The sequence below is a fragment of the Pristiophorus japonicus genome, chromosome 3 (genome assembly GCF_044704955.1).
Source record: "Pristiophorus japonicus isolate sPriJap1 chromosome 3, sPriJap1.hap1, whole genome shotgun sequence".
Classification (NCBI taxonomy): Eukaryota; Metazoa; Chordata; class Chondrichthyes; family Pristiophoridae; genus Pristiophorus; species Pristiophorus japonicus.
In genome coordinates this window covers 265,432,836-265,458,780 of record NC_091979.1, presented here as the reverse complement: position 1 = coordinate 265,458,780, position 25,945 = coordinate 265,432,836, and the positions used below count along the sequence as shown (strand labels likewise).

The window sequence follows — 25,945 nt, the reverse complement described above, 5'->3', positions numbered from 1 at the left end:
AAATGGGTGTCCTGAGGCAGTTTTCCAGCTCCAGGGTGGTAAAAAGGTAGGTCCGTGGGAAGGGGGATTTGCAATTGGGAGTGGGGCAGCCCAGGGTGGCTGAGGCCCATGTTATTCTTGTAGAGCCTGGAGGAGCTCCTCCTGGCCTCATAGAAACAATTTCTATTCTTCTGCAGTTCTGCCAGGTTTTACCAAGAAGAGCCTCCACAGCTCAGTCGGGAGTTAATGCCTTTGGGGTCCTATGTATGTAATAGGACCCTGATTTTCACAGATAAATGAGGCTCCTGCCTGATACATGTGGGTGCCTCACCCGCCCAGCGGAAGGCCCCGAGAAATATGACAACAGAGAACAGGGTAAGACAACCACCTCCATTCTAACTTGGCTACCGCCCCATTTCTGCCAATGGCGGGAGCTAAAATCTCCCCCTTTGTCTCCAAATAAGAATTAGAAGTAAAACAAAATGCATGTTATAAAATCATACTCCAGTACCTCAAAATTACAACTGACTTTGTCCCATTTTTGTTTGTGTCTGCGTAAGAACGCTTGGAGGCTGGGAGCTTTGCTTGGTTGACGTGAAATCCAAAAATAAATTAAATGAGCATCCTTTCATTTTCCATCCAGCCCATACACAACAAAATGAAACTACACGATAAATTAATAAGTTTCCATCCATTTTTGCTCATTTAAAAATTATAGGTAAACACGTTTCGCTTTAATTTCAAGATGTACTGATGTATGCACCAAATTTAGGGGACTCAGCTTCTTTCCCAAGCTGGATTTTGTGTTCTGTTTACCATGGTGGATAATTTTCCACGTTCAACTGCAGGAAGAAACCAAACAAAAGCAGAAAAGGAGAGAAAACTAACACTAGACATAGAAAACTGGTTAAAGGAAAAATTTCGAGAGGGTTTCAAGTGTATGCTGACTGATTTCTATTACTATGACCAAGACAATTCTGGAAAGGTAACTTTGTGTTCTTAGGACCTATTGACATTAAATGATTGCTCAAAATTACATTCTATTCTCGAGCGATTCTCTACTTTGGTTTCTGTATGTGTTCTATTCAGAAGGAATTATGTACGTCAGTATTGGGGAGTAGGAGCTAAAAAACCTCAATGTTCCAATGCACGAAACAAGTTTGCTTTTGTCCAGGCTTCTTTTCAGTTTTTTGGGGAATGTGCCAATAGGCTGGATGGCCAATTTTCACGTAACATTGGAACAGACTGTAGACTAACTTCATAGTGTTATATAGTGGAGACAATTAACGGGCACTATCTTCATAAGAAGTGTTTGGTAAACATTTTCCATTTGCTTGAAAGCATATGACATGTGTTGAAACTCATTGTCATATCATTGACATGTCATCATATCATGATTTTTCATGAAGACGGTACACTTTTGATACTATTTAATGAAAGTCCAGTTTTGAAAAGAAAATATATGACCAAATTAAGGGATTGAGTGGCACAATGGAAACCGGGCTGGAATCCAGCCTAGACTGAAGGGATACTGTTCAAACAGTAAATATAGGACAGAAGAACATAATTCTGTGGAGCCTTGACTCCGTTCCCAGTGTAATTCATCCACAATGTAAATACACTCCCAGAAATGAGACACTAATTTACTGATTCGGCTTTGACAGGCCACAAAGTCAGAGTCTGGTGAGTGGGTTAATGGTAATAGTCTAATGGTGCTGCTTGTGCATTTTGCAAAAGCTTAGGGTGAGGTTGCACGTCAGCGCACTGGAGAGAAACATCTGTATGGTGTCTGACCCATTGTGCAGCTTATTTTAGGGAGATGGATGTCGTCAATGGTATTGCTCTCATTAGCATTAGAAAAGAGGAGTTTGAGTCTTTCCAAAAACTGTATCAAAACAAAGGCCACTTTTAAGAGGTTTTAAAAGTTAAGTACTGTACTATTGTAGTATACAAGTTATGTCCAAAAGCTAAGGGGGTCATTTTAACCTAACTCGTCCAGCGGAAAATCAACACAATTAGAGTGGGTGCCCGTTTTGCACTCCACTTGATCTTACTTTCCAGTGAAGTCAGCATTTTAAAATACATAAACATTTATGCAATAACATGAAAATGAGGGCTGGGGGAGGAAATATGAATTCAATGGTAAACTGTATATTACAGGATAAATGGAGATGCTAACTGGTTTGAAGTGTATTCACAACATGTTGTCAATCACCTTAGTAAACACACACACCAATTAATAAAAACATGCATTGGGCATCATGCTAAAAGACTGTCAGCATCTAAAGCCAGTTAAACCACTGCCAGGATTTTATTTTACATCAAGGTAACCAGAGAAAACTTTTTACGTGTCCTGAAAAAATTCAACCTTCGACTTAAAGAAGACCAGCTAAATATTTTCCTTGTACGTTGTGGTGTTCAAGAAGATGCACCAAATGTGAGCTACATGGAATTTCTTCACAATTTTCAAGATAGAAGTGGAAATGGAGTGCCTCACAGGATTATAACTGATGAAAATCACAGGTGAGGTAGCTGACAACTCCGGCAAACAGAAACATGTATTTTGTTTTTAAATTGTTTTTTCATTTAGTACCTGTGGTAGAGAACTGATGCTACAGTGATTGTCTTGACTATAGAATTAATGCAGTACATTTATGCTATAATTCCTATAAAATGATTCCAAGATGAATTCCTGCCTTTAATTTAATCTTTGTAATAGTTCTTCATTGTCCTACACAGATTTAACAAACTCAGAAGCTTTGGCTCTCGTTCCTCAGTAACTGCTTTGGAGGCGAGGCTAATGAATCTCTTGCATTATGAGTTCCTTTCCCTTTTGGGGATTTTTCAGTAAGTGCCTTAGATTTTAAGCACCTGATAATTGTCATTAACTGATAAGATGGAAAGAATTTATGTCGCATCTATAACATCTTCATGGCATCCCAAAATGCTTCATGGCCACTTATGAACTTCTAAGTACAATCACTGTTGTTATAGGCAAATATTGCACACAGCAAGATCCTGAAACAGCAATGCGTTAAATGACCAGCTAATTTGTTTTGATGGTGTTGGTTGAGGAATGAATGTTGGCCTGGGCTTCTTTGAATAGTGCCATAGGATCTTTTACATCCACCTGAATAGGCAGATGTTAGTTTAACATCTCATCCAACGGATGGAATCCCTTACAATGCAGCACTCCCTCAATACTGCACTGAAGTGTCAGTCTAGATTCCAACCTTCTGACTTAGGAGAGAGCGCTACTAGCTGAGTAGTGACATCATAAATCTGCACAATTTCACATACATTACATGAACCATTAGAAATATACACAACATGTACCATTATAACCAGATAACATTTTGGTATTATCTTGCTTTGCAGTAAAATTGACAACCAGAAATTGGATGTGATCAGCCAAGAAGCCTTCTGGGCAATCCTAAAAAGCAGGTAAATTTTAAAATTATTTCATGGATAGTTCATGGATAATCAATACAGTCAACCATCTGTGATATTAGGTAGCCAATAACATATATAAAAATCAGAATTTCTTTTTGAACTAATGGTAGTGTGACAAGGTTTATGGAAAGGGTTCTGTACTTACAATGGTGAAATCCATTGGTTATCACACTCTCGCAAACTCCATTTTGCATACAGTTGAGCAAAGCAACTTAAAGCAAGTTAATAGTTCCAATTTGTGCACAGTTATTGGCAGGCAAACTACTTGCTACAGATTTACACCTGATAATCCAAAACCCCTGCATAATACAGAGACAGCTTAACAGTATTGGGTACAATTCGGGGTGCGGGGGGGGGTGCGGATTTTAACCCCCAAAAACGGGTGGGTTCATTTCAGGTGTGAAGTAAAAATGTAAATAATTTCAAATCTGCCTTGAACCTGTCTACGTCCGGTTTTAACGGAGGCGGGATGGCGGGACGGGCAACCCGTTCCCAGAAGGCGGGTTGCTCATTTAAATATTTTAATGAGGCTGCGTGCCTTGGATTTCTTTCCCTGTTCCAGCTTTAACACTGGTCGGCCAGGTTCCCAGGCCTCGGGAAACCCGACAGCTAAAGGGAGGCGACGACTGCTGCATGGCATACGTAAACGTCTTTCCAGCACTGATTGTGGACCAGCAGCAGCAGGAGCACTTCTCCTGAGCTTCCCAAACTTACCTGTTAATCTCCCCAATGATCAGACAATACACCCCTCCCCCCACCCCACCCCACCCCCCCACTCCCGCTATCTGATGCCCTCCCAACGTCCTCCACAGCTCACGATCTCCTCCCGACACCCACCCCCATCCCCCCTCCATGACCTCCACAGGCCCTCTGCAATCTTCTTGACTCCTGCCCCGATTTCTCTGGCCCGCTGTCATCTCTCTAGACCCCTTCCACAATCTTCTCCCCTCCTCCCCCAATCCCCTGGTCCCTATGCAATCTTCTCCGCTCCTCCACGATCTCTCTGGCCCTCCACAATCTTCTCCCCTGGTTCCTCTGCAAGGGTCTCCCCTCCTCCACGATCTCTCCAACCCTCCGCAATATTCTTCCCTGGTCCCTCTGCAATGGTCTCCCCTCCTCCAGCCCTCTGTGATCGTCTTCCCTCCTCTTACGATTTCTCTGGGCCCCTTCCGCGATCTTCTCCCCTCGTCACCTGATCTCACCGGCCGCCCCGCCCCCCCCCCCCTCCCCATCGATGTCTCCCCCGAACCATGACTTCTTCCTCCCTCCGCTATGCTCCCCGGCTGAAGCCTGATGCTGCAGGCCTATGCTCCCACTGCCAGCCAGCATCTCGAACTGGCCTGCTATGGCTGGGAAACGGATTTCAAAAATGGTAATCAGGTCCTGCCGTTAAATTTGGCAGGACCTGAGGGAAATCCATTCTTCTGGGTTTCACGGACGCAAATCTTGCACCTCCCCCCCCCCCCCACCCCCCCTCTACTCCCTCCCCATAAATATTGGGGACAATATGTCTGGATTGTCTCAAACCATTTATAATGCATCCAATCCTACAGTATAAAATAATACCCGTGAACCCATTTATTGCAGTCTCACTCAGAGTCCATAGGACAGATAATTTGAAAAACTAAAGGTCACACAGGTATGTAGGGGCTAGTACGATTTTTTAAAAGGGAGGCAGATGTAACAATATTGATATAATTAGCAGATCTATAGACAGCTAAAATGTACTGTTAAAGAAGTGAAATTAATATGTGCTACATCCTTTGTTAATTAAACAGCAGTTCGAATTATCGATGAAATACACTGTGCTGAGCTGATTTGTAAAACGGCATGAAGAGTATGTGAATAATAGACATCATTGTCATAACAATATAGTAAAACAGTTCAAAATAAAATAATATTTGGTTGTTTTTTTCCAAATTGATTCCAAGGAAATTCCTGGATTAAATACTCCAATATTGTGCATACAATTTCTGATACCAGATATCTGCTTCAGTTAGACACAATGGGGCCGAAATTCAGTCCCGCTTGAAAGCTGGCGCACCTACTGTTTTTTTAAGAATTTTTACCACCGTTTTGGAAGAGCTCTTTCGCGAAATTCAGCTCTTGGTCCTTTTTTTGAATTGGCCAGGAAGCCGGTCATGAAGAGGACGGAAGTGCGGCGGTAAGCGCTAGTGAGGGTCGGAAGTGGAGGCGGGACGTATTCTCCACCGCTGTCACTCAGCAGTGGAGCGATGGTGATGTCATTGCGCATCTGCGTCACCATGTATCTCGCATCCATTAAAGGGGAGAGAATCAGCCATCAGTTGCGATCGGACACTGGACCACCAGGGAGGGTTTTGGCCGTGCCATGCTACCTGTTGGCGGCCCGGCCAAACCAGGGGGGCAAAATAGTCAACATAGAAGTCGGGCGGCAAAAAAAATAAAATGGCGGCCGCGGCATTGGGCCCTCACCTTTAATAGCCATCGCGCAACCAGGGTTTATGGAGGGAATCAAAAGTGCACCAACAGAAAAAGCTGTCGGAAGGGGCACTGCTCGGCGGCAATAAGATTTTTATGGCTAAATTTCGCGGGAGGTGGGGGGTGCCGGCAGTGCGCGTACTGGTGATGCACTCACAGCCGCTCGGCAGCAGCATGGTGGGAGTGGGGACCGCCAGAACACCCCCCGAGCTGAATTTGGCTTGCGGCGTCCATTCGACCAGAAATCGGCAGCTGCTCGACTCCACCGCAAATGGGCGGTAACGGACCTTACTGGGGAGCTGAATTTCGGCCCCAAGCTCTCATTATAATCACTCGAGCCATTTTGCTTAAACAACTTGCATTCAGAATGATTTTGAAGTTCAAATGATAAAGGTTTAACAAAAAAAGCCATCTATTGTGTAAGTGCCTTAAAAGCACTTGACCTTGTTTGAGTATTTTCTAGTTGTTTGTATGCTTTGATAGTTTGATTTTAAATATAATTATGTAATTTTTAAACCACATGCACTGTGGAGAAACCCAATTGATTAAATTGTTTGTATTTATCATCAGGAGGACTCTTCTATTCCTCCTTTGATCGAATCACTGTACCAGGTGGTTGTGGAGTAGTGGGATTGGGCTCAGTGACATGCGCAAAAAGGGGAAATTCCTGAGAGAGTTAGGGATATCTCCCACAGAAAAGTTATCCCTCAGAAATATACATATTTTTAGAATTCTGGGCTGGCATATAATGAGCTTCCTATATTAGAGACAGAAACATTCTTTGTGCATGCTAAGGATTGCAACATATAATTTTCCACAGTATGTTGAAACAAAAAAATAATTTTTCGTGGCAGCCAAATTGTTCTGAAATATTGTAGAATAGACCAACAGAGGATGAGTTAATTATTTTGATATTTCTCTTAGTCCACAGGTAGGTGAAATAATCCAGTGCAGCTGAATTTCTGTGCAAGTCAGTAGCACACTGTGCTTTTAAACATTTATAGCATTATTTGCAGTATTCTACTGAAATTAATGTTTTCTAAAGAGGATAAAATTGCACCTTATATCAGTAATGCAAGGTTATGGATATTATCTGATTTTTGTCTTTCCTGCAAGGTTTGGCATTAACATGTTTGATGAAGAAGTGAGTTATCTGAAGGAGAGGATACCACTTGATGCCCAAGGCAATGTAAAATACCTTGAGTTCATGTCCATGTTTGACAGCTGGTAAGTAGGTCTTCGCTGTGGTGTGCTGTTGGGGCGTAGGTCCGATGGAGCCATTTTGAGATTGAGGTAGTATGATGAGACAGTCCTTAGTTGAAAACATCCTCGAATAATGTGGTTCCTGACAGCCACCAGTCGATTCTTCCATAACAACCTACCGAGCTCTGAATTGGCAAGGATAAATAAGTCATGGAGGCCGTCGGGTTAACTGCCATTCATAATTCATTTTTGACATTGCATATATGAATATTCATAAAATAGAGGCTCTCATTGTTAATCTAGATGTTCACCTTCTCTATAGGTGGATAGATATGGAGGTGTGCACTTCAAGAGATTGGAGAACTCAGTAATGCTGCACGTTTGGTTCACCACAGCTGCTTTGCAGATATGAAAAAGTGATGTGATGGCCCAGATTTTGCAGTCCAGGGTGAATGAATAGCGCTCTCCTTGCATTACGCTTACAGTTGCCTGCAGACTTTGTGGGCTTTTGAGCAGCAACTTGCTGTCATCAGGTGTTTGTTCCAGCATGGCGCCCTCTACAGGGGCTCGAGGACCTGTGTCAGCAAGAGAAACTGCATGACTTTTCGACCAATCAGATTGAAGAATCCTCATTGAGCCACGCAGAGTTTAAAGCAGGAAGTATAAATTAGAATATTTAATTCATTATAAAATCATACCCAAAAGCAAAATAGAGAGGGAAAGAAACAGATAAAAGAGACAGAAAGAAAAAGTTTTAAAAAAATTTACATTTTTTTGAATATTCCCAACAATAATTAAATTCTGAAGGAATGAGACTCCACGCGTGTAAAATAAAATTTTCAGTTCAGGAGTGGATGTTTGGCAATAATTAAGACTTACCATGCCGTTACAATTCATTTACACCTGAATGCACCAGCCCTAACTTTTTCTGGCGTGTTTAGTGGATAAGTGCAGCAACTTCATACCCTTACATGGATTTCAATGCTGAGTCTATCGCCAAGGTACTGGTATAGTTTAGCTCGTGGAGCAGTGGGTATCTCTGACAGCAACATCCGGATTTCCGCAATTAAATGCGCACGTGTGGTCATCGGAAGTTACTGTCCGATTTACTCATCAGTAATAGTGAGCATTATTAGCATCGCTGTTATTCTTGCCGCAAAATCCGAGCAATAAAGTATTTTCCCCCCAAAGAAAACTAACATAAACTTGAAAAAGTTATATTAAATATAATCTTTGTAGACATCGGATCTCAGGGTAATAATTACATAATGTGATATATGGAAATTCTAATGCCAACATTAGTAGCAGACATGCATTCTACACCTGGCAAAAAAGGTTAAAATTAGCAGTTATTTTGTACAAAGCTTCATTATTTATCTTACTGCAGGTGAACTACATTTTAATACAGAAAGCCATGGTTTTAAAGCACATATTTTATAAGATTGGTCTAGTCACAAAATATATTAATAGACCAAAAAAGCTAGAATATGACATGTCTAATAGCCAAATATCACACAAAATGTCTTAAAATATGACACACAGTGGTAAATGCCTGAAGGACAGTGGTGCGGCAATTTAGCTTGATAAGTGCTGATGACCTCGCTTGGCTGGAGTCTGACCTAATCTTTCTTTTTATGTTATGTTGTCAAACTCATCGTGGTAGAATATCTATTTATTTGAGCAATTAGCTGGTTTCGAGTCACCACCCCCCCCCTCCAAGTACAGAACATTTCATTCTCCAAGCTGTGCAGATGAGGAGCCCTGCCACCATTTTGGCTGAAAAAGATTCATATTCTGCAAAGTTGTGTTGTGTAACCAGGAAGTAGAAATTCCTCATTATTAAAACTACTGCTAGTTGTGATTTGAAGTCTTACTTTTTATCTTAGATGAAAATGGAACAAATTGAGAATCAAGGAGGGAGTGCTATTCCAACATAGTTTGGTGAAGGTTCAAATCAATAAAATTACTAACAACTTCTATTTTAAGATGTACTTTAAGTATGTTTGACATTTGTTTTGACTGAGAATTGGTGGAAAAAAAAAAATTTTTTACAAAATGCCCTATTTAAACAATGAGAATATAAATGTGCATGGAATGTTGAGTCCTGACCAATTTTGAATTCTAAACCATGGCTAGTATACCACTAGTAGACAGATCTATTTAATTAAGTTTTAAATGTATATATGTGTGTGCGTGTGTATTGCACAGACTGGTGGATGTCCACAAGGTACCAGCTCTATAAAATTAATTGAATTTCAGCATTCCATAAAACCCATTGTAATCTACAGTGTCTAAATTAAAAAGAAATACAATACAAAATCAGAATTAGATTGTTTTGAATAATATCTTAATTTTTGCATTGCTGGTTTACTGAATGAATGTAGTCATTGTTCAAATGCCACATGTGCTTGTTCTGATTATTAACATATGGATTATCTATGTGTGGCTCAGGAAAAAATGTTCCACAGATTTCACTAAATGTCACCAGATTTTTCTTTAAAATGTAGAGTCACTAAATCCCTGTGCATTAATCCTACCTCCTACAATAGGATGGCTACACAGTAGTACTGACTTGCCATACTGTAGAGTGGTTGGTAGTTACGGAAATCAGTCAAGATGTGCATTTTAATTGATACCCCCCCCCCCCCCCCACAAACACACACACGAAAGATCTAAAAGGTGAGTTCTAATTATTAAAACTAGATGCAGTAGGTTACACAATGTACTTTAGATGTGATAATCTCATGGAATCACAGTTGAGTATATTATAAAAATACTCCACACAAGACTGCGGAGGAGTTGCTTATTATGTAGTCACACTTAGTTTTTTGTATGCTGAAGAAATAAGAGTGGAATTATGTTCACTATTTTGTTGATGGTGATCAATCGTGTTGGATGATGAGAACAACCGCTCTTATAATTTATTTAACTCATTTAGATGGCTATCATAACTCATGAATGACTTAACCAGTCATGAGTTATTTGGTCTTTCCCCTGGATTATTACTTCTTCAGGTGTAAACTTCACTGATAGCTCAGCTGGCTAAGGCACTGGGTAGCTGCAAGACCAGGTAAATCCCAGGTTCAATCTCCTGGTCTGTACTGAGTTATCTAATATCATCCTGAATGATAGTAGATCTGTTAGAATCAGCCTAAGCAAGCCTGGGTTAGGAGCGGAACATCAGAACTAGGAGCAGGCCACCTGGCCCCTCAAGCTTGCTCTGCCATTTAATATGATCATGGTTGATCTGATCATGGACTCAGCTCCACTTCCCTGCCTGCTCCCCATAATAATCCTTTATTCTCCTATCGCTCAAAAATCTGTCTATCTTTTGCCTTAAATATATTCAGTGACCCAGCTTCCACAGCTCTCTGAGGCAGAGAATTCCATAGATTTACAACCCTCTGAGAGAAGAAATTCCTCCTCATCTCAGTTTTAAATGGGCGGCCCCTTATTCTGAGACTATGTCCCCTAGTTTTAGTTTCCCCTATTAGTGGAAATAACCTCTCTGCATCCACCTTGTCGAGCCCCCTCATTATCTTTTATATTTCGCTAAGGTCACCTCTCATTCTTCTGAACCCCAACCTACTCAACCTTTCTTCATAAGTCAACCCCTTCATCTCCGGAATCAACCTAGTGAACCTTCTCTGATCAGAAAGGATTCCCACTCCTGACTGCTATCCAGCAACCTTTGATGCAAGTGCACGAGTGGGAATATTGGACACAGATGTTCCCTACTGTCTGCTAACATTAACATTGGTTTAAGCTTGAAGTATATCCTTTGCATAGGGCGACTGACACCATTGGGACTGTATCTCTGGAGCCACTGGTATCAGGAAAATTGGTGAGGAAAAATAAAGCAAACAGTAATATTTTATGAATTCCCATGTTAATTCTGAGATGAGTAAACAAATATTATATAACTATGTGTGATTATCACTAACTTTTTAAATTCGGTAACAGATCAAGTAGTAAGTGACATTTGTCTTGATTGTTTAATAGTAAAGGTGCAAAGAGTCTTTTGGGTGACAAGTCTATGATGACAAACCTCAGCAAGGAACATCCAACAAACAAAGAACATAGTTTAGGAAGAACAACAGATCAGGTAGAATTTATAGCTATTATTTTCCACTTGAAATGTTTGTATTTGATGTGCTGTGCCAGTTTTATATTATCTTCTTTCATCATCATCATCATCATAGGCAGTCCCTCGGAACCGAGGAAGACTTGCTTCCATTCTAAAAGTGAGTTCTCAGATGGCTGTACAGTCCAATACGGGAATTACAGTCTCGGTCACAGGTGGGGCAGACAGTGGTTGAAGGAAAGGGTGGGTGGGGAGCTAGTTTGCTGCACGCTCCTTCCACTGTCTGCGCTTGATTTCTGCATGCTCTCGATGACGAGACTCGAGATGCTCAGCGCCCTCCCGGATGCTCTTCCTCCATTTTGGGTGGTCTTGGGCCAGAGATTCCCAGGTGCCGGTGGGGATGTTGCACCTTATCAAGGAGGCTTTGAGGGTGTCCTTGAATGTTTCCTCTGCCCACCTGGGGCTCGCCTGCCGTGTAGGAGTTCCGAGTAGAGCGCTTGCTTAGGGAGTCTCGTGTTGGGCATGCGGGCGATGTGGCCCGTCCAATGGAGCTGGTCGAGTGTGGTCAGTGCTTCGATGCTGGGGATGTTGGCCTGCGCGAGAACACTGACGTTGGTGCATCTATCCTCCCAGTGGATTTGCAGGATCTTGCAGAGGCATCGTTGGTGGTACTTCTCCAGCGCTTTGAGATATCTACTGTATTTGGTCCATGTCTCTGAGCCTTGTAGGATTCAGAGCTTATTCGCCAAGTTTATTACCTTCTTTAGACAGAAGGACTTGGATGGATTCAGAGCTTATTCATCAAGTTTATTATGACTGGAAACCCATCCAGTGTGGCCAGTATCCAAATCCTTTTTATTAGTTAGATGAGATCCATAAGCTATTAATGGATGGAAAATTGTGCGGAGTGTGCTCACAATTTCCCAGTATATGCTCCTGTTAGATGAGGCTCTATGCCAGGAATGTACATTCAGAAAATTGACTCTGGTTTAGAATTGATCAGATAAAGTTAAGCGAAGTATTGATATCTATCTAATCTGCTAATCACTTTTGCTTCTGTAGTTTTACTTAATAAACACAAATTATTCATTTTTATCTTAAACTACATAATCTGGCTGCATGATGTTTTCTTCCAGTTTGAAGATATCTTGAGCATGCACTGTACAGGTTGTGTTATTTCTGATGCATACGTTGATGGATGCCTTTCCTGTGGCAACGTCAACCTCAATATTTAGGGCATAAGATTAAGTATTGGTTTCTGAGAAGTACAGGGTTGCCTATGGAAGCTGATTTCAGCAGAGTATGAATAAGGAACGTTGGCAAGTAACTCAAATTGTAACACCACTTTAATTCACCAACACTTCTAACTCTTCCTTTGTTCTAGATCTCAAAAATTATACAGGATCTCTTGAAGAAGCAATACCGAGTGGTGGAACAAGATTTTAATGAACTAGATAAAATGAACACGAAACGGCTTTCTCCCGAGTCTATGTACCAGCTACTGAAGCAGTTAAGGAAATGTTTCCTGCTTTTCTTGTTAGTGTCATGTGTGTACTTTTGGGATCACTAGCCACTCGATGGCATCACTGTTGGAGGCCATTGGGCTGCACGCACTTGTGTGCAGTCCAAGTATAAAAGGCCAGCCATTTTGTATATTAGGTCTCATGTATGGTGGCCGGGAATTGACTCTCAGCTGGAATCATGTGTGCATCAGTGTAACACTTTCATGCAGCTCAGAAAAGCACCAGCGGAATCGCCACTGAGTCTGTGGTCGTGGCCATCCAAACCGTGGTCCAGGATCCACATCGACTTTGCAGGTCCCTTCCTGGGGAAGATGTTTTTAGTTGTGGTGGATGCATATTCAAAGTGGATAGAGTGTATAATCATGTCATCTTCACATCCATAGCTACCATTGAGAATCTCAGTGTCATGTTCTCAACACATGGTCTGCCTGACATCGTTGTTAGCGACAATGGATCGTGCTTCACCAGTCAGGAGTTTCAAGAGTTCATGAAACTCAATGGTATCAAACATGTAAGGTCAGCACCGTTCAAACCTGCATCCAATGGGCAAGCAGAACATGCTGTCCGAATCATAAAGCAGAGTATGAAGCAAGTAACCCAAGGATCACTGCAGACCCGCCTGTCATGCATACTGCTGAGTTACAGGACAAAACCACACACGCTTACCGGAGTCTTGCCTGCTGAACTAATGATGAAGAGACGTCTTAAGACCAAACTATCTCTTGTACACCCTGACTCGAATAATCATGTTGAATATAGAAGACAAAGTCAGCAAGGGTATCATGATCACACAGCTGTGTCACCCGATATTTCTGTAAATGATCCTGTATATGTTCTGAATTATGGTCAGGGTCCCAAGTGGATCGCTGGTAATGTCATGGCCAAGGAGGGCAACAGAGTATTTATTGTCAAGCTGAAAAATAGGCAAACATACAGGAAACATATGGATCAGACAAAGCTGCAGCACACAGACGAACCGGAACAGTCGAGGAACAGGCAATCGATGACCAACCAACCTACCCCCAGTCATCAGAGGACTCAGTGGTCATCAGTGAATCGGGACTTTGAATCACTGACATGTTCAGTGAAAATGGACTTTCAATCCCTGACATGGCCATTGCCACTCCCACCAGGTCAGCCACCCAGCCACCAGTCACAACAGACTGAACACTCACCCAAGGCTGGAGTTGAACTGAGACGGTCAACCTGGGAGCGTAAAACACTGGACCGTCTCAATTTGTAGAAGACTGTGTTAATATCTCAGAGGGGGATATGTACTTTTGGGATCACTAGCCACTAGGTGGCGTCACTGTTGGAGGCCATTGGGCTGCACGCACGTGTGTGCAGCCCAAGTATAAAAGGCCAGCCATTTTGTATATTAGTCACTTTGGGCCTTAATAAAGCAGAGCCAAGGTCATAGCTCTTGGAGTTAAACAGTTCTCAGTCTAACAGTCATTGCATACACAACAGTTAGAATTAATAGAATTGCACATTTCATAGTCACAGCAGGTTTCTTTCCCCTTGTTTTACACAGGTTTGACATTTGCCCGCCAATCTCTAGAGATGAAGTGAGAAAAGTCTGGAGCACTTTAATTACCAGTCTGGATAACACTTTGGATTTCTATGAATTTGTTCGACACTTTGGATTCTCACCTAAATCAGCTTGTTTCCCAAATGCAAAAATATGTCCACCAGTTAAAGGCGACAGTGACTTTCTGATTCGATCTAGAAAGTTGAACTGTGACACGGAGATCATTGAGAATAATCTGCAAGCTAAGGTTGAGTAACAATTCAGTAAAGAAATTAATGTACATTGCTTTTATAGTCAGTAATAAATTTGTGCACAGTAATTTTATTTATCAATTACATTAGATATTTAGTTAGAGTGCACTCAAAACCAGCATAGGACGTAGGACAAAATGGATATGGCACAAGTCAGGGTGCAGTATCCATTTTTATTGTTTAGCTAACTACATCTGTCTTTTTATAACGATGCAACTCCTTTTGCTGAAAATTGGAGTTTGCATTTCATCCCTCCAGTTTCAGTTAGTAGTGTTTTCACCTCCAAGCCAGAAGGTTGTGAGTTTGAGCTGCTCCACTCAAAGAATTAAGCTAACAAAACTGACAATACAGTACTAGAGTGGGGCATTGATGGAAGTGCCAATGAGGTGCGAAGCCCAGGCCCCCTCTCTGTTCCGATGGCCGTTCTAGATGGAAGTAAGATATCCTATGGCACTGTTCTAGTCAAAGACACATAAGAAGTTTCTCTTGGTGTTGTGGTCAACATGACACACTTATATGAACACAAAACAGATTAATTGGTAGTTCATTCAATTGCTGTTTGTGGGATATTGCTGGTGCAAATTGGCTACCATAATAACCTACACATCACAATCATTACATCTCAATAGAAATTCATTGTGCAAAGTGCATTGGGATATATAAAACATTTAAATACAAATATTGCACATGACTAAAATATGGGGCAATCCATAAATTATGTATGCCTAAAATTGCAATCTTTGACCCCCTCTTTTGATGCCAATTGTAGACTTATCCAACCTTCTCACTCCACAACCATCCTTCCTGGAAAATAATGAATTTGGATCACAAACACAACTTTTTATTTATCTGTAGCTGATCTCATGTACTGACTGCGTATGTGCTCTCCCTGGACAGTTACAGTGGGGTAGATTTCAAGCCCTCCACCACCGGCAGAAGCAGATCAGTGTCATCAGCAGATTCAATAAGTTTTACAGTGAATAATTAATGGTAACGTGGTTTTCTGCTGGCCCTCATTAAGTGAATTGTGTGATGAAAAGTTAGTGCACATGCGATAAATCGATTCCTGTGTGGTACGATTATTTCTTGTGACTATAATGGTTGAAAGAATGCTCATGCCTTTATATATATTTACATAAAATTTCCTACCACAGACTAAGTATAGTCTACTGTAGTTGTGGATCTCAAATAGCTAATATACAAAAACATTATTTTGGTTTTTAAGCGCTTCCATGTAGACCTTGCTCTTTGTTGAGCAGTTCTTAAATTGAGTCCACAATGATACAATGGGCCTGAAATTGCGGTTGGAGGCTTCCCGCGAGCGGATGCCTTCGACCTGCAAAAATCTATGCACTTACTTGATAGTCCCGGATGTCGGAGACTTGCGCTCTTGGGCATAGGCCTGCGTAGAGGTCCACGTATTCCAGGGGCACATGCCAAGGGATCACGTGGGCCAGCCCAACCAATGAAAGAAGGGGGATCCCCATTCGTACTTATGGGGATTCTGTATGTACGGAATCACCTTAAGTATGAAAGGGAATAGCCTTTGTGTACACTTAAAATAATTTTTTTTTAAAACATCACATATTTAAAATTAATCAAAATGGCATTTAATTAAATATTTAAAACAAAAATGTAATTTTTTGAAAAATAAATTTACATATTTTAAAAGGTCTAAAAATAAACTTCCCTTATTTAACAGGATTTTAAGTGTATAAATTATTGATTTTTAAAAACTTTTCTGTCCTTAAAAGTCTTACGCTGGTAAAACCGGGCCTTGCGCCTGCTTTTACACTGAGTAAGAATTTCACGGGCATTCGCTAGGCAGAAGTTGGGCGAATAGCTCAACTCTCCGCCCATGGAGGTTCTTTTCCCGGGAATGCAAGTTCCGGGTTTTAGCGCACGCGCTTCGCATGCCTAAACCCGGAACTTGTGTGGCCCCTATGGGCACGTGCGGACCTCGTACGTACCCGTAGGGGCCGCAAATTATGGCCCAATATGTGTTCATTGTTTAAAACACAATTTCATTCCAATTGTAATCTTTTTCGGTTCAGCTGAGATACTACATGATTCACTATAGGTTTATGAGATAAAGTGATTGGCAGGCAGGACAGCAGAAATTCACAGAAGTGTATTAAAACTAGCCATGATATCACTAAACTAATTTGCTTTTCATTACAAGTAGGTGGGTAAAAAAAAGGTAGAAACCAAAAAAAAAGCATTCTTTTTAAGAAACGCAATACTCCTACTGCCCCAATCTGACATTCATTCAGACTTCAAAGATTCTTCCCCGGTATTTGTATGTGCAGCTGGTTATCGTATCACAGATTTCCACTCTTATTGATTACTGGGCTACTATCTTATCGTAGGTTCAGCTCTTGCTGGATGACCTTCAGACAAACTTTCATGAGTTGGACCAATTTAATACTGGCTTCGTTAGCAAGGAAGAGTTCAAAGACATCCTCATGGACCTATGCGTGGCACTGAATGATCAGACCTGTGAGATGATCACCAGCAAGTTTGACCATGGAAACAACAGGTTAGTTAGCGTCCAGTTGTCCTTTTTGAATTGGATTTCCTCACCAATACATTCAGATTGTATTGATACAGAGATCTAATGAAGAAATACAGTCACCAATAAACAATGGCCTTGATGCATTCATGTCTGATCCCATGGAGCAGTAGGTTGAGAGTTTACATGCACAGACCATCATATAAGATAGTCACCAAGAAATCCAATAGGAAATTCAAAAGAAACTTCTCTACGCAGAGAGTGGTGAGAGTGTGCAACTCGCTAGGCACAGGGAGTGGTTGAAGCAAATAGTGTAGGTGTGTTCAAAGGGAGGCTGGACAAACATATGAGAGAAAAGGAAATAGAGGGTTATGCTGATAGAGTTAGATGAGGAAAGACAGGAAAAGGCTCGAATGGAACATAAACGACGGCATGGACTGGTTGGGCCGAATGGCCTGTTTCTGTGCTGCATATCCTATGTAAGGTTCACACAGAGCCAATTTATGACCGTGGCTCTAGCATTGATGGCAGAGAGAGTTTCCAGAGTGACAGCACTTCTCCAAAGAAAGGGACGTGAACCTGGCGCTTGCCATGTCCTGATCTAATGGGGAGGAAAGATAAAAACGGTGAGACAAAAGGATGACATGCCAATGCTGCAAAAAAATTACTTCGCTTTCTCGTCAAAGACAAATTGTTAAAAAAACATACAATTGAGGCAGTGCCATCAGGAAGATGTTATCAGGGCCACCAGAAATACACAGATATTTGTGCCAAAAGTCTAAGATTTAGCCCTAAACTGTGTAGCTACAGAGCTGGATGAGGGGGAGGTAAACAAAACAGGTGTATATAGTTTTCTTGCAAGCAAGGTTTCGATTGCATTGCTCCCCAAAGATAAAAATTCAAAAATTCTGCAAGAACACACCAGTTTTGCTGCAGGTGTTGGTTAAGCATCAGGTGCAGCCCATGTTGCTGTTGGTTCGAGTTCACCATGTCTGAGTGAACTGGGAATGTTTTCTTCGCATTTGTGGTTGACACTGGAAGCCAAATCTTCCTTTTGCCTGGGCAAACGTAGTGGAGAGCCAGACAAACCCAACTGCTTTCCATAGCCTGCTGAGCACATCTCAAGGCTTAAAGTTGAGTGGATTAAAAGCCTCCTAATATCGCGGGCTGAATTACTTCCCATATTTGCCACACGCAGTTCTGTTTGTAGCGTTCCTTTGAGTGTGACAACAAGTCACTTTTCTACTTAAAAAAATTATTTGTGGTGGTTAATTGATTGCAAAATCTGCAATTGCAAATAACCCACTGCATCTCAGATTACATTATCACTCTACTGCCTTTTTAAAACTAAGTGAAATGGTCACAATTGCAGACCATAGTCAAAAATAAGCTTTAAGCTTGTGCATAGTTATAATTTGGAGATGAATTTTCTTTAAGATAATGACATGCATTTTGTTTAGGATTTCTTATGTCGAGTTTCTTCAGCCATTTGATGATCGAAGGAAATCACTCAGATTTGGTAATTTAAAGGCTCTAACCCAAAAGCAGCAACAACCACAGTTTGCAACGTACACAAAATCCATGCATAAAGGACTGAGCACTATCACCGAGAAGCTACGAAGGAAGGTAATAGAAAGATTAGCAGAGTCCTTCACTCGACTTTGTAGCCAATATTGGGCTTTGCCTGGCGCCAAGCGAAGTATTTGTATCAGTTTTACAGCAATTGGCAGGTTCAAGCTGCAATTTACCTGGCGTTGAAGCCATGCAGTTTTAATTACTAAATTGTAGCGAACACTGGCCAACAGTCGAAATGCAAGAAGACTGCCACATCTAGCCGATAAGCTCATCACTCTGATCATGTGTTGAGACTGAGCTAATGTGTTATGCCATGGAATGGAAAGGTGCAGGATAGATTTTCTCACTTGCAATTGTAACCTCAGTGTGTTTACGATCTCAGCAATATACTCAAAATTGGAGGAGCAGTTGAGCAGAAGGCAGCTGCTTCCCTAAAGGGCAGTCCCCTTATTGGTTTCATTTATTCCCCAATTTGTGAAATGGAAGGCAATTTGGAACATTCATTTAGGTGCCTGTGATTGTTGTGTTGTAAAAGCTTATCAAACTACTTGAGTACCCCTTTTGTCCATTAGGTTTGCTAAAGTGACAGTACAATATTCTAGTGAGCACTGTATTGGAAGTGACTGAAGAATCCTTTACTCCCAAGCTTACTATTTTATTTCACTAATTTATTTTTATGGTGTTTTCTCCCTTCACTTTGTCTCACCTGAATGTAATGCTACATACTGGGGTATGTTCTCTAGGTGGTTGAGATTCACAGTACTTTGAGTAAGTGGTCACTCTTCCCATTGGCAGATTTATTGGCCATGAGAAAGAGAGGAATACACAGCTGAGCGCAACACTGTCCCCACTTTACATCCACACAGAGGAACTTCAATAGGTGTTGCTAGATTGTGATTTGAGATTTTATTTTGTTCCGTCCATTTGCGAAAGCAAGAAGTCAATTGTAGTTCTTCCTCTACTGCCCAACTGAAATCTCATAACTCAGCATAAATCGATGATAGAATCTGCAAACTACTTGGTCTTTACGAGTCTCATTACAGGTTGCATGCACCCATGTAGCCAGTGGTTACCTGAGGCTGGCTTTAAAAAGGGGTTGGTTTTCTCTTGCATTAACCTGAATCTGCAGTGGTCTTGTGTCATTGTAGACAGGTAAAAGCATGAAGGTACTTTGGAGAGATGAAAAGCAAAACTGCAAATGTTGGAGATCTGAAATTTAAAAAAACAAAATTCAGATATGGTCAATCAATTTGTGATTTAAAAAAAAAACAGGTTGATATTTTTAGTGTGACCCTTCTTCAGAACAAATTTCTCTTTCAGATCTTGAATTGCATGCTGTCTTTTTCTAGCATTTTATATCTTTGTTTCAAATTACCATTGCAAACCTCATGTTGATGAGCTCCATTTCTTTTGAAGCAATTTTGATTCTTCATTTTATTTATTAGTGCATCACAACGACTTACGATTTATGTAGTGATCTTCAAGTAGGCAAAATTCTCTGAGCAGATGAAGAGGTGGACACAGAGCCGGAATTTGGAGGAGGTAGCTGGGGCTGAAGGGATAGGTTTTTAAGAGCCTATCGAACGTGGGGGCAGAAGTAGCAAGCAAGGGTGGACTGGCTTTCCAGAAAGGGCACCGAATTCTCAGAAAAAAAGGTGGGGGAGGGCGCTGATAAGACAGCGCTGTGGAACCATTTTTGTTTTTCCATATGGTCAGTCCATCCCTGGCAGCTAGATTAAGTGGTTTGGAGTAAAATCCTGGAGAGTGAGGTGACAAAACAATTGTGTCAATAAGAATATTATAATAAAGTAAATTGATATTAACATATGTCTGATAATGTTCTATGTAGCTTTAAAACTGAATTTCTGGGTTTGAAGCGGAAATAGAAATGAGAAGCATATAAGGGTGATATGTATCCCAGTTGGGTTTATTCAATTATACAAATGTGAGGATATACACTAACATATTTCAATTGCTGCTTTTACTGGATGATAAATGTACTGATTTGGTCATATTGGCTGTCACTGAATTGAATCCACCGTCTGTTGCTAAGATTCCATTTTCCTTTTTCCCCTCCTATAGTTGGCTGGTAATTGGAATACATTGGACAGAGTGTGCAAAAAACTGGATTGTAACAGCACTGGCTTTCTCACATTACCTGAATTCCGATCTGTTCTTCGACTCTGTAATATAGTCTTGGATGAAGATGAATTTTATCACGTGATGTCAAAATATGATCAGGACATGGTTGGCAAAATTAAGTATTCAAAACTAATCGACAAAACCTTCAAGGCACCGTGAATATCACTTGTTTTACTTGCTTTATACAGATTTGTTAGTACTATGGTGTATTCCTCTGCATTAAAAATTATCGTCTTGTACTGTTTATATTTTGGTTTGAATTTTTAATCTTATTAAATGATACCAAAACTGGGACAATGAATGTTTATGACAACCATAGTTTCCAGGCTCATGTGTCAGTTAATTTGGACAACCACAGACTGCAGATCTTCACTTAACTTCATTCTTAAATTAAGAATTTCACATTTAAGGGTTCTTGGATTGTAAATATGGAGAATATCACACAGCAGAAAATGCAGGAAACAGTTAGGTACAACATCTGAGGAATGAAGTGACAAATTACTGTTTCAGGGATTGCCCTTCATTAGAACTCTGTTGCAGTCCTTCCCAGCTGAAAGGAAGAAAATTGTTTTTGTTGATAAGACAAAGGAGGAAATCTTCAGGACAGCTCTGAATTAAAGTGAGTCGGTGCTGCTGAAGAGAAACGTCGAAAGTGTATATGTGGCAGCTCATGGTGGGGAGGGTGGATCATGTGACAGTGAATGGGGGGGGGTAGGTGGATCATGTGACAGCACATGGCAGGGGGAAGGTGGATCATGTGACAGCACATGGCAGGGGGAAGGTGGATCATGTGACAGCACATGGGGGGAAAGTAGATCATGTGACAGCGCATGGGGGGGAAGGTGGATCATTTGACAGCACATGGCAGGGGAAGGTAGATCATGTGACAGCACATGGGGAGGGGGAAGGTGGATCATGTGACAGCGCATGGGGGGAAGGTGGATCATGTGACAGCGCATGGGGGGAAGGTGGATCATGTGACAGCAGATGGGGGAGGGGGAAGGTGGATCATGTGACAGCTCATGGCAGGGGGAAGGTGGATCATTTGACAGCACATGGCAGGGGAAGGTAGATCATGTGACAGCACATGGGGAGGGGGAAGGTGGATCATGTGACAGCGCATGGGGGGAAGGTGGATCATGTGACAGCGCATGGGGGGAAGGTGGATCATGTGACAGCAGATGGGGGAGGGGGAAGGTGGATCATGTGACAGCTCATGGCAGGGGGAAGGTGGATCATGTGACAGCACATGGGGGGAAAGTAGATCATGTGATAGCGCATGGCGGAGAGGATGCATATTGAGGTATTTTGTTGGTGCAATATAGCCTCACCCTTGCCCCACTTTAGGAAAGAATAATCTTCCTGGGGCCAAAAATCCTCGACTCTTCCGATGCATTCTCTTCGCAACCCCAGCAGGACAGTGCCGGAAATTAGGCCAGGACCTGGATACGTTGGGTAGGATGGTTGTGACTGGGACTCTTAACTTTGGGAGTTCTGGCAACCTGGCCCTCAGAGGAACTCCGTGTAGGATCAGCAATGGCACATCTGGTGAGACCTGCCAGACCTGGCTACCAAAGGATGGAAATGGCCCCATCTGGAGGTTCAGGCCAGCATTTTAGTCTGGAGCACTGAAGAAAAAAATAGCAATTTTCTTATTCAATGCTGAACGGGCGCCTTTCACCAAGAGATGGGATCGGGTCCATCACTCCCTCCCTCCTCCCTCCCAACCCCAAATATCGGGAGGCTGCATTAGGATTCCCAGCCTCTCCACTGTGGCAAGTGCCCGAGATGCACCTCGAGCGGCAAAGGTGCCCATGCCACGCAAAGTAGGGAATCGTCCCCCCTGGTCCCATCATCATCATCATCATCATCATAGGTAGTCCCTTGGAATCGAGAAAGACTTCCTTCCACTATTAACATGAGTTCTTTGGTGGCTAAAAAGTCCAATATGAGAATCACAGGTAGGGCAGATAGTCATTGAGGGAAGGGGTAGGTGGAACTGGTTTGCTGGGGTTGAAGGCCGATAAATCCCCCGGGCCTGATAGTTTGCATCCCAGAGCACTTAAGGAAGTGGCCCTAGAAATAGTGGATGCATTGGTGATCATTTTCCAGCAGTCTATCGACTCTGGATCAGTTCCTATGGACTGGAGGGTAGCTAATGTAACACCACCACCAGAAAGGAGGGGGAGAGAAAACAGGTAATTATAGACCGGTTAGCCTGACATCAGTAGTGGGGAAAATGTTGGAATCAATTGTTAGAGATGAAATAGCAGCGCATTTGGAAAGCAGTGACAGGATCGGTGCAAGTCAGCATGGATTTATGAAAGGGAAATCATGCTTGACAAATCTTCTAGAATTTTTTGAGGATATAACTTGTAGAGTGGACAGGGGAGAACCAGTGGATGTGGTGTATTTTGACTTTCAAAAGGCTTTTAACAAGAGATTGGTGTGCAAAATTAAAGCATCTGGTATTGAGGGTAATGTATTGACGTGGATAGAGAACTGGTTGGCAGACAGGAAGCAGAGAGTCAGGATAAATGGGTCCTTTTCAGAATGGCAGGCAGTGACTAGTGGGGTGCCACAGGGCTCAGTGCTGGGACCACAACTATTTACAATATACATCAATGATTTAGATGAAGGAATTGAGTGTAATATCTCCAAGTTTGCAGATGACAGCTGGGTGGCAGTGTGAGCTGTGAGGAGGATGCTAAGAGGCTGCAGGTTGACTTGGACAGGTTGGGTGAGTGGGCAAATGCATGGCAGATGCAGTATAATGTGGATAAATGTGAGGTTATCCACTTTGGTGGCAAAAACACGAAGGCAGAATATTATCTGAATAGCGGCAGATTAGGAAAAGGGGAGTTGCAACGAGACCTGGGTGTCATGGTACATCAATCATTGAAAGTTGGGATGCAGGTACAGCAGGCGATGAAGAAGGCAAATGACATGTTGGCCTTCATAGCTAGGGGATTTGAGTATAGGAGCAGGGAGGTCTTGCTGCCGTTGTACAAGGCCTTGGTGAGGCCTCACCTGGAATATTGTGTTCAGTTTTGGTCTCCTAATCTGAGGACGGACGTTCTTGCTATTGAGGGAGTGCAGCGAAGGTTCACCAGACTGATTCCCGGGATGGCAGGACTGACATATGAAGAGAGACTGGATCGAATGGGCCTGTATTCACTGGAATTTAGAAGGATGAGAGGGGATCTCATAGAAACATATAAAATTCTGACGGGTTTAGACAGGTTAGATGCAGGAAGAATGTTCCCAATGTTGGGGAAGTCCAGAACCAGGGGACACAGTCTAAGGATAAGAGGTAAGCTATTTAGGACCGAGATGAGGAGAAACTTCGTCACTCAGAGAGTTGTTAACCTGTGGAATTCTCTACTGCAGAGAGTTGTTGATGCCAGTTAGTTGGATATATTCAAGAGGGAGTTAGATATGGCTCTTACGGCTAAAGGGATCAAAGGGTATGGCGAGAAAGCAGGAAAGGGGTACTGATGATCAGCCATGATCTTATTGAATGGTGATGCAGGCTCGAAGGGCCGAATGGCCTACTCCTGCACCTATTTTCTTTGTTTCTATGTTTCTATGCTGCACGCTCCTTCTGCTGCCTGCACTTGATTTCTGCTTGCTCTTGGCAACGAGACCCGATGTGCTTGCGCCCTCCTGGATGCGCTTTCTCCACTTAGGGCGATCTTTGGCCAGGGACTCCCAGGTGTCAGTGGGGATGTTGCACTTTATCAGGGAGGCTTTGAGGGTGTCCTTGTAACTTTTCCGCTGCCCGCCTTTGGCTCGTTTGCCGTGAAGGAGTTCCGAGTAGAGCGCTTGCTTTGGGAGTCTCGTGTCTGGCATGCGAACTATGTGGCCTGCCCAGCGGAGCTGATCAAGTGTGGTCAGTGCTTCAATGCTGGGGATGTTGGTCTGGTCGAGGACGCTAATGTCGGTGCGTCTTTCCTCCCAGGGGATTTGTAGGATCTTGCGGAGACATCGTTGGTGCTATTTCTCCAGCGACTTGAGGTGTCTACTGTACATGGTCCATGTTTCTGAGCCATACAGGAGGCTAGGTATTATTATAGCCCTGTAGACAATGAACACGGTGGCAGTTTTGAGGGCCTAATCTTCAAACACTCTTTTCCTCAGGCGGCCGAAGGCTGCACTGGCGAACTGGAGGCAGTGTTGGATCTCGTCGTCAATGCCTGCTCATGTTGATAGGAAGCTCCCGAGATATGGGAAGTGGTCCATGTTGTCCAGGGCCGCGCCATAGATCTTGATGACGAGGGGACAGTGCTGAGCAATAAGGGCCGGCTGGTGGAGGACCTTTGTCTTGCTGATGTTTAGCGTAAGGCCCATGCTTTCGTAAGCCTCAGTAAATATGTCGATTATGTCCTGGAGTTCAGTCTCTGTATGTGCGCAGACATAGGCGTCGTCCGTGTACTGTAGCTCGACGACAGAGGTTGGGGTGGTCTTGGAACTGGCCTGGAGACGGCAAAGGTTAAACAGCTTCCCTGTAGTTTAGTTCCACTCTAGCGGGGAGCTTGTCAACTGTAAGGTGGAGCATGGCAGCAAGGTAGATTGAGAAGAGGGTTGGGGTGATGAAGCAGCCCTGTTTGACCCCAGTCCGGACATGGATTGGGTCTGAAATGGATCCGTTGGTAAAGATCACGGCCTGCATTTCGTCGTGGAGCAGGCGGAGGATGGTGCCGAACTTTTGGGGGCATCTGAAACGGAGGAGGACGCTCCATTGACCCTCGCGGTTGACAGTGTCAAAGGCTTTTGTAAGGTCGAAGGAGGCCATGTATAAGGGCTGGCGCTGTTCCCTGCATTTTTCCTGCAGCTGTCGTGCTGCAAAGATCACGTCCGTTGTGCCCCATACGGGACGAAATCCGTACTGTGACTCCGGGAGGAGCTTCTCAGCCACCAGGAGAAGACGGTTGAGGAGGACTCTGGCGACGACCTTCCCAGTGGCTGATAACAGGGAGATTCCTCTGTAGCTGCCACAGTTGGACTTGTCCCCTTTTTTAAAGATGGTCACGATCACTGCATCTCTCAGATCTCCCGGCATGCTCTCCTCCCTCCAGATGAGAGAGATGAAGTCATGTATTCGTGCCAGTAGTGCCCCTTGGCCATACTTCAGTGCCTCAGCAGGGATTCCATCCATTCCCGAAGTCTTGTTGTTCTTAAGCTGCCTTATGGCTTTTCCTACCTCGTGCAGTGTTGGGGCTTTACTGAGGT

At 42.7% G+C, this 25,945-nt stretch overlaps 1 protein-coding gene across 1 annotated transcript in view; it reads left to right on the top strand.

The window, feature by feature from the left end:
- The window catches only part of LOC139255776 (EF-hand calcium-binding domain-containing protein 6-like), a 39,545-nt gene extending 18,673 nt beyond the window's left edge, over positions 1 to 20,872 (top strand). The window contains exons 8-17 of the mRNA XM_070873988.1: positions 828 to 964; positions 2,306 to 2,502; positions 3,358 to 3,423; positions 7,009 to 7,119; positions 11,098 to 11,200; positions 12,564 to 12,688; positions 14,237 to 14,480; positions 16,854 to 17,023; positions 18,457 to 18,622; positions 20,654 to 20,872. Coding sequence (XP_070730089.1) covers positions 828 to 964; positions 2,306 to 2,502; positions 3,358 to 3,423; positions 7,009 to 7,119; positions 11,098 to 11,200; positions 12,564 to 12,688; positions 14,237 to 14,480; positions 16,854 to 17,023; positions 18,457 to 18,622; positions 20,654 to 20,872 — 1,538 coding nt within the window. The remainder of the gene's footprint in view (positions 1 to 827; positions 965 to 2,305; positions 2,503 to 3,357; positions 3,424 to 7,008; positions 7,120 to 11,097; positions 11,201 to 12,563; positions 12,689 to 14,236; positions 14,481 to 16,853; positions 17,024 to 18,456; positions 18,623 to 20,653) is intronic.
- The last annotated feature ends 5,073 nt before the right edge of the window (positions 20,873 to 25,945 follow it).